This window comes from Nerophis lumbriciformis, linkage group LG05 (genome assembly GCF_033978685.3).
Source record: "Nerophis lumbriciformis linkage group LG05, RoL_Nlum_v2.1, whole genome shotgun sequence".
Classification (NCBI taxonomy): Eukaryota; Metazoa; Chordata; class Actinopteri; order Syngnathiformes; family Syngnathidae; genus Nerophis; species Nerophis lumbriciformis.
The window spans coordinates 46891240-46900849 of NC_084552.2; the positions used below are offsets into that span (position 1 = coordinate 46891240).

The following is a 9610-nucleotide window of genomic DNA, read 5'->3' on the forward strand; positions in this document are numbered from 1 at the left end:
ACCTTCGTATTGTGAGGCAGAAGCACAAACCCCTCTTCCACCTTGCTGCCCGGTTCCCAAACTTCTCAACAAAAAAGTTTCTTTCTCCGACGCTGCCACAGAAATACGTGTTTTATGCCACTTCCTTGATTTTGTCCAGCAAATCTTTTATGCTGTGCGTGAATGCACAAAGGTGAGCTTTGTTGATGTTATTGACTTGTTGGAGTGCTAATCCGGCATATTTGGTCAGTCCGTGACTGCAAGCTAATCAATGCTAACATGCTATTTAGGTGAACTGCGTGTACATATTGCATCATTATGCCTGTAGGTATATTTTAGCTCATTCAATTTCTTTTACTTATGTCCTCTGTGTATTTAATTTACATTTGCATGCCTTATGACACATTATCTGTATGTAATGTTGGCTGCATTTCTGATAGTTGTTTGTGTGCCGTTACAGACCACAGCAAACGTGACCCAGCTTGCAAAGATTGTAATAAATCTATCCAATAGTTATCTCACCCTCTGAGAAGTCTCGGTTGTTGCAAGAATGTGTAGAATTAATATTACATTTCAACATTTCTGTCAACGAAGATTTGCGTCAGCCTGCGACACATAGTCATTTTGATAGTAGACTTATATAGCTAATATAGACACTTCATTATTACACTTATATAAGGCTTTTAATTTTTTGCGGCTCCAGACAGACTTTTTTTTGTATTTTTGGTCCACTATGGCTCTTTCAACATATTGGGTTTCCGACCCCTGCTCTAGAGGCAAATTTTTTTCATTGAAAAAATGCGGAGGCACACAACCAGCAGAAATCATTTAAAAATGAAACTCAGTAGCCGATATTGACAGTAAATAGTTGTTCTCGCAATTGTTGGATATCAATTTAAACCATAACCAAGCATGCATCACTATAGCTCTTGTCTCAAAGTAGGTGTACTGTCACCACCTGTCACATCACGCTGTGACCTATTTGGAGTTTTTTGGTGTTTTCCTGTGTGTAGTTTTTTAGTTCTTGTCTTGCGCTCCTATTTTGTTGGCTTTTCCTCTTTTGTTCGTATTTTCCTGTAGCAGTTTCATGTCTTCCTTGAACGCTATTCCCCGCACCTGCTTTGTTTTCGCAATCAAGACTATTTAGGTTGTGCAGACGCTATCCTTCTTTGTGGGGACATGGTTGATTGTCATGTCATGTACGGATAAGGTTTTTGATGATTTGCTTTTAATGTCTGATTCTGGCAGCTCTGCCATTTTAGTGCTTTTAGATCTTACAGCTGCCTTTGACACAGTCGACCACACAATTCTTTTAGACCGCCTGAGAGACTGTGTGGGTGTCAGGGGGACTGCAATAGAGTGGTTCAGATCCTAGCTGTCAGAGAGGTCGCCACCTTATCTTCTGCTCCGCTTTACTGTGGTGTCCCCCAGGGATCTATTCTAGGCCCCATCCTGTTCGCTCTATATCTCCTCCCGATTGGAGAGATTTTTAAGAGGCACGGAGTGTCTTATCACTTTTATGCAGACGACTGCCAAATTGATATGCCGATTTCAAAAGACCACGGCCCCCTGACACCCCTTCTCAACTGTCTATGTGACGTCAAGGCTTGGTTAGCCCAGAATTTTTTAATAATGAATGAGGGAAAAACGGAAATTTTAGTTTTTGGTCCAGCCCTCACTGACTTGGGACCATTGCTAAATTATGTGCGTCCCAAAGTCACCAGCCTTGGCGTCACTATAGACAGCGATTTTAAACTTGACAAACAAGTCAATGGCGTTTTAAAATCGTGTTTTTATCATCTTTGTCTTTCAGCAAAGGTAAACCCGTTTTTATCTTTTAACCTTTTTGAACAAGTCGTGCATGCTTTTATTTCAAGTCGCCTGGACTACTGCAATGCACTTTATGCTGGCTTTAGCCAAAAAGCTCTCTCCCGGTTGCAGTTAGTCCAGAACGCATCAGCACGACTTTTAACAGGGGCCAGGAAACGGCAGCATGTAACCCCAATTATTGAGAGTTTGCACTTGCTCCCTGTTCATTTTAGAATTGATTTTAAAACCTTGCTGTTTGTTTTTAAAGCTTTACATGGACTGGCACCTCAATATATCTCAGACCTCATCCAAATTTACACTCCTGCGCGCGCTCTGAGGTCCGAGAACCAGCTCCAGCTCGTGGTGCCCAAGACCAGACTTAAAACCAGGGGAGACAGGGCCTTCTCTGTGATCGGCCCTCTAAGCTCTGGAACACTCTGCCCCTCCATGTTCGAACTGCTCCCACAGTGGAGTGTTTTAAGTCTCGTCTTAAGACCCACTTTTATTCTCGTGAGTTGTGTGGTCCTCTGATGTCCTCTGTGTTTTTAAAATATTGATTTTTATTTACTGTTTTAATTGGTTGTACCCTTTAAAATCTTTTTTAATCATATTCATTTTATATTGGTTGTATATGTATTTACTTTTTGTTTTTATTCAGTCATTGGTGGAGCTAAGGATAATATTTTAATATTGTTTTTAATATTGTTGTGCAGCACTTTGGAAACATTTTGTTGTCTAAATGTGCTATATAAATAAAGTGGATTGGATTGGATTGATGTACTTTGTGGACGCCGTCTCTGCTCCACACGCTGTAAGTCTTTGCTGTCGTCCAGCATTCTGTTTTTGTTTACTTTGCAGCCAGGTCAGTTTTAGTTTCGTTTTGCATAGCCATCCCTAAGCTTCAATGCCTTTTCTTAGTGGCACTAAGTGGCACTCGCCTTTTATTTATTTTTGGTTTAAGTGTTGGATACCTTTTTACCTACACGCTGCCTCCCGCATATTGTGATCATGACAAACCTTGTTCCCGACATCTACAAAGCAATTAGCTACCTGCTGCCACCTACTGATATGGAAGAGTATTACACGGTGACTCTGCCGAGCGCTAGACAGCACCGACACTCAACAACGGCACATTTGCGTATTATAACTACTGGTTTGCAAAAAAATATTTTTAACCCAATCAGGTGAAATTACATAATCTCCCACGGCACACCAGACTGTATCTCACGGTACACCAGACAATATCTCACCGCACACTAGTGTGCTACGGCACAGTGGCTGAAAAGCACTGCTCTGGAGGGGCGGTATAGCTCGGTTGGTAGAGTGGCCGTACTGGCAACTTGAGGGTTCCAGGTTCGATCCCCGCTTTTGCCATCCTAGCCACTGCCCGTGTGTCCTTGTGCAAGACACTTTACCCACCTGCTCCCAGTGCCACCGACACTGGTTTAAATGTAACTTAGATAATGTAAAAGCGCTTTGAGTCACTAGAGAAAAGCGCTATATAAATCTAATTCACTTCACTTCACTTCACTAGAGTAACAGTACTTGTACTTGTATTTTTACATCATTTTTTCATGTATTTTATTACTAGATTTTTTAAAATAAATTCACTTGTTTTGCTCCTCCACACTGTGTATGGTGATACTAGGGCTGGGCGATAAAACAATATCGATATATATATAGCGATAGATAATCGATATCAATAAAAAATGCACTTGATATTCAATTTTTAGAGCACAGCTGTAACTTCTTGGCACTAAACCTGCAGAAAATAGTTCTAGGGGCTGTATAGCTCGGTTGGTAGAGTGGCCGTACTGGCAACTTGAGGGTTCCAGGTTCGATCCCCGCTTTTGCCATCCTAGCCACTGCCGTTGTGTCCTTGTGCAAGACACTTTACCCACCTGCTCCCAGTGCTACCCACACTGGTTTGAATGTAACTTAGATATTGGGTTTCACTATATAAAAGCGCTTTGAGTCACTAGAGAAAAGCGCTATATAAATATAATTCACTTCACTTCACTACTTGAGTACAATGTTTGGCGAATCTACACACCTCTGGAAATATGTCACATGTTGGTGCAATTCAACATGTCCGAATAGGAGTATAGGAAGAAACTTACTAATAACTGCTTGACACCCAACCCACGGGCATTGCTGTGACAACCGGGCGGCATACAAACAGTGACAAGTCGCTCGTAAAAGAACACGCCTCCTACATAACATGAATCATGTGCGAGCGCATGGTGAAAGTTCCAGGATCTAACCCGCCCTTACGAGCCACACACAACAAAACACACTTTCTGGTTCCTCACACCCACACTTAGAATGTGACATGTGAAGGTTATACACACACACACACACACACACACACACACACACACACACACACACACACACACGCAATGAAAATAGATTACACATGATGAAATTCATAAAGTGACATGTTTTATGCACGGCCCAATGCGCTTCAATGCAAGAGTGTGGTATGATAAAGTGAGGTGTCCTTTGTATTTTTTAATAATAATCGCATGCAGCCTCAAGCCGACATGCTTGGAAAGGCTGTGCCGTTAATTCTGCGCCCCGCTTCTGCACACTATACATAGAAAGTGGGCGAGAAGTGCAAAGCCTTCGCACTGTAGAAATAGATTCATCACTCCAGCGCTTTATAGTTCAAACAAATGTTGGAGAAGTCTTTATAATTATCAGCTTGTTTGCCCTTCATATTAGTTCTTTCCTGTTAATGGCCGCCATATTCACCTAATATTTACAGAGTGTGTGCACTAGTGCGCGTGGGAGCAGTAATATTTCCAGTCAAAAAAAGGATGAATGAACAGTGCCAGCATTGACGACTGCTAAATAAAAGTGGAAGAGAAACATCTTCCTTAATTTGCGGGCTATAGAGCGTTTTCTATTCGGGCTCCAGTACTCTGGAACGCCCTCCCGGTAACAGTTAGAGATGCTACCTCAGTAGAAGCATTTAAGTCCCATCTTAAAACTCATTTGTATACACTAGCCTTTAAATAGACCCCCTTTTAGACCAGTTGATCTGCCATTTCTTTTCCGAATCTGTGCCCCCCGCTAGCTGTCCAAAGTCGGGACCCAGGGTGGACCACTCATCTGTGCATCAGTTGGGGACGTCTCTGCGCAACTGACTTGTCTCCACTCAAGATGATCTCCTGCTGGCCCCACTATGGACTGGACTCTCACAATATTATGCTAGATCCACTATGGACTGGACTCTCACACTATTAACTAGATCCAGTATGGACTGGACTCTCACAATATTATGCTAGATCCACTATGGACTGGACTCTCACACTATTAACTAGATCCACTATGGACTGGACTCTCACTCTATGATCTAGATCCACTCGACGTCCATTGCACCGGTCGCCCAGGAGGGGGGGGGTCCCTACATCTGCGGTCCCCTCTAAGGTTTCTCATTGTCATCCCATTAGGTTGAGTTGTTTCTTTCCCTAATGTGGGATCTGAGCCGAGGATGTCGTTGTGGCTCCACCCCTCTTTTCACCCGAGTGTCCAAAACATTACACTGCAAATTCGATGACACAACCACAAAGTCTATCATTGAACCGCGGCCTAGGGTGTCCTGCTGCCTAGTGCACATACGGACACTCTTATGTTTGAACATGGTGTTTGTTATGGATAATCTGTGACGAGCACAAGAGTCCAATACCAAAACACCACTCTGATTGAGATCAGGGTGGCCACTTCTGCCAATCACGCTTCTTCGGCTTTCACTGTTGTTGCCAATGTGAGCGTTGTAGTCCCCCAGCAGAACAAGGGAATCACCTGGGGGAGCAGTTTCCAGTACTCCATCTAGTGAATCCCAAAAAATTGGGTACTCTGTATTGCTGTTTGGTGCGTAAGCACCTACTCAGGCTCCTTCCCTCCCAGCGAGGTGACGCCCCACTTCCAAAGAGCTAGCTTCTGTAGCCGAGGATCAGGCCGCCAAAGGCACTGTCTCTGGCTGCTGCTCAGCTCACATAGCACCCGAACTCTATGCCACCTCCTATAAGTGGTGGGCCCATTGGAGGGGGGACCCAGGTTGCCCCTTTGGACTGTGCCGGCCGGACAGGCCCAGCCACCGCAGGCACTCGCCATCGAGCCCTACCTTCCAGCCTGGTTCCAGAGGGGAGCCCCTGTGACCTGCGTCTGGGTGAAGAAAATCTGGGTCCTCGATTGCGTCTTTCCATAGAGATCTTCGAGCTGAAGCCCCCAGACAACATAGCTCCGAGGATTATTGGGACACCCAAACGCCTTTACCACACCAAGGTGGCAGCTCAGGATAGGAGATTTTTTGATCCCAGTAACCATAATATGACATTTTTATATTGTTACATTCCATATCACCATTATTGTGGCCAAAATGATTACTATTATGATTATTATATGATTATTATCTCAATTTCAACATTGCCCCTGGCATGAGCTCAAAGACAAGGACTTTCAGACTAATTCTGCCTTGGCTCTGTTCCTACTAAACAAGTAAGTGACTTTCGATGCTCAAATCACAATGCTAATGCTAATGTTAGCTATCAGAAACTTGTGTGGGACCAATAAATAGCCACCACTACTACTTCCTTCAAAAAAAAATCTCCTGTCTCTTTCTTTGTTTCTGACCTGCATCCGCCCTGAACATTCTTGGTAGTAGCATCATGCTTGTAGCGCAATCCAAGATCATTTCTTGATAGTGTTTGCTATTTAACATCGGCCTAGCCATTAGAGATGTAATATTTGTGCCAATATTACAGCGGATATCATGTCATTATGACGCTATATTCGCATCATCATGGGAAATGTGGTCTTCTTCTGGCAAAACACAACTACCAACAACCAAAGTTGGATGTTCTTAAGTTTGAATGTGAAGAAACATTAACATTTTAAATTCCAGTTGAAACTTTTGGCTACTAACTAGAAAATGACGACTTCCCAGTACACATTAAACGCCCTATAAAAAGTCCAAACGGCAAATACTTTGCGCATGCGCGAACTGTTGCAATTCCCGCCCTGTGTGGGTCTCTGCTCGTACAGCAGCTGCATCAGCTGACCAGCAGTACCGGTCAACTACTCCTTGAGGAACTGCTGCGTGCTTTCACTTTCGAGTCTCCAAGACAAAAAAGTCTCCAATAACACCGGAAAACGTACCTGGATTTAGGTGTCAATGCACTACTGTATATTCTGATACTTTTATTATAATGCATGCCTAAGCGTCAATTCAGCATTTTTATTAAGTACAGTAAGTGCACCTAAAGACTCCATTCTCTTCCTATGTGTCACTTTTCTCACTCACATGAACTGTTGAGTAACAGCACTTAGGAGCTAAAAATACCAGTAACTGATAGGACTGTTACATGATGGGAGTGAGGGACACTGATATAGAATATGAACCTTGGCAGGCACAAGACATTAAAACAATGTTGAGAACTTGTTGAATTAGGTTCTAACGTTGAGCAACTCAAACCTAACTTTGGAACAACATCTTTTTGACAACGTTTAGTCAATGTTCTGACCTTGAGTTGACCATTGAATTTTGGTCATTTACCAACCAATATTCTTTAACACAATCACAACATTGAAACAACGTGCTTTTTGACAACGTTTATTCAATGTCAGGTTGAGACATTGATTTAACCATTGAAATTTGGTAATTTCCCAACCAACAACGTGGATCCAACGTTAGTTAGACATCAACGTTGTCTCAATTTACAAATACCACCATTTTGCAACATTGTTTAGAAGTCAGTTTAAAAAAACATGTATGTTTAACAAATGTTGTATTAAGGTCTTGTGCCTGCTGGTATGTGTGTATTGGGGAAGGTCCCTTGCATAAAGACTATATTATTTGGATGTTACACTAACAAGTGGACTAAAATGAGCTTCCTGTCTCCAAAAAAACTATTTCGCAGGATTTTGGTTTTTTTTTGTCCTTTTGTGAGTCAAAGTTCTCGTATGTCTGACCAGGAAGGGGCTTAGTTTGCTCTTTTTGTTCTGGTTCATTCCAAAGTGTTTGACTGTCAGAGTTATATGAGCGTAGCTTTTGCTCAGTACAGCTTTCCTAAAACTGTTGGAGGCAAATAATCCCTAAATAAGGTTTCTCCACACCAACACTAGCAACCATCATCTTAAAGCGTTTCCACCAACCCCACCTTGACCCTCTTTTTGATGACTAGCTGTTCTGTTGACCCTTGCTACACGAGAACACTTTATTAGCCTTGGCACCTAGGCCCTAATTGATATTTGAGTGATGTTACTGGCATGGCTTTCCCCTCAAAATAGCCTGGGGATGCTGTGCCGAGCCCTCGGGAACCACTGAGCAACTCCTGTGAGCCTCAGCTCTCACATAGGCAGGACATACCACGGCTTAGCATGAGCGAGAGAGATACCAAAGCATCACTAACCTGTAGAGGACCGCCGGCCGGCATGGTTGATCTCATTGATGTCAGGTCGATGTCTCGGCCTTGGTCGCCGCGCTCTACCTTCCCTAGACCTTGCATAATGAAACCTGTTTTGGGCACACTATTGAACGCACACTGCAGTGTAGCCTGATGAGCCTTGTGACAGAAAATTGCTTTGGATGCTAAGCAGCAAGCTAGAGAGGAGACTGGGGGGCAAACAAACAGCTTATTCACCTCATCACAGTCTCCTCCTCACTCCCTATCTCTCTCCTCGCACACTTTTTTTTTTAGTCCATCCTTATAAAAGACAAGGGTACCTAACCCTGCGGAACACCAGACAAACATTGTCCAACAGACGTGAAGTTCTTCTAATCTTCCACATTCTGCTTTTGTCTTTATTCTGGCTTCATAAAAGACGAGGATACCTATTACTCAACCCTGGATTTAAAGAAATCTAAGAGATCTAGAGTTCTTATTTTCTCACTCCCACTCTCTCTCAATTTGCACAATTTCTACATGTCTCTAAATCCTATCGTCACAAAAGAAGAGGGTGCATAATAGTATAACCTGCGGAACACCAGACAAACATTTCCCAAGAGATCTAAGTTGTTCTTATTGTCTCACTCTGTCTTTTTTCCACACTTCCTATGTGTATACAATAGTATGGCATCATAAAAGACAAGGAAGCCTAATACTAATACCCTGTGGAACACCACAAACCTGCTGTTTGAATGCTTGATCCCAGCGAACCGAGTCTATTTGCACAGCTCTCATTAGATTATGCAGGCGCATTTAACAAAGGATCCACACTAATGCTCACCTCAGATGACCACCTGGGATGATGTAATTGTCTTGCACGCAAACCTGGGGCCTCTACAACCATTAACGGGGAATGTGAAATAATAAGGGCTGGCATTAATTTCCGAATGTAATTGCTCAAGTGTTATATTAAAGTATTAGATCGTAGTGATGGCAGATGAACCACACGCGAATGTCATCAGAAGAACAATACCTGGCTAGCTAGCGGCCATATTTCATATTTTCAGACTGCTCTTTCAAGTTACGAGTTTATGGACTTTCCAATCTTAAAAGCTTTGCAGTACAAACTTCCCAGAGGGAATATGGAGGTCACAACAGAAGTACTACCGTAGTGGTGAGCGACTTAATCCACCTGTTATTACCAGCACTATCACAGCAAAATTATGCAAACCATAAATAGTATACAAAAACACAATACTGTAACAAGGACAGATAGTTATTTTACTTATTGGGAATGAATACAATTATTGCTAAAGCAAAAAACACATTTAATTTCATTTTCCTTTATTGAACGTGGTTGTGGAGGGGGAGGCGTGGCCTGCAGGCCTGCAGCGGAACGGGGTGTGCCAGGACCGGCCTCGAAGTCA

General features: G+C 42.9%; 1 protein-coding gene across 5 annotated transcripts in view; it reads right to left on the minus strand.

Moving 5' to 3' along the window:
• The window catches only part of LOC133606240 (ninjurin-2-like), a 33983-nt gene extending 25580 nt beyond the window's left edge, over positions 1 to 8403 (minus strand). For all 5 annotated transcript variants that reach the window (XR_012050472.1, XM_061959949.2, XM_061959948.2 and 2 more), the window contains exon 1: positions 8208 to 8403. Coding sequence is in view for 4 of the 5 variants with exons in the window: in XM_061959949.2 (XP_061815933.2) it covers positions 8208 to 8303 (96 nt within the window). In the remaining variant the exon portion in view is untranslated. The remainder of the gene's footprint in view (positions 1 to 8207) is intronic.
• Positions 8404 to 9610: the final 1207 nt, after the last annotated feature.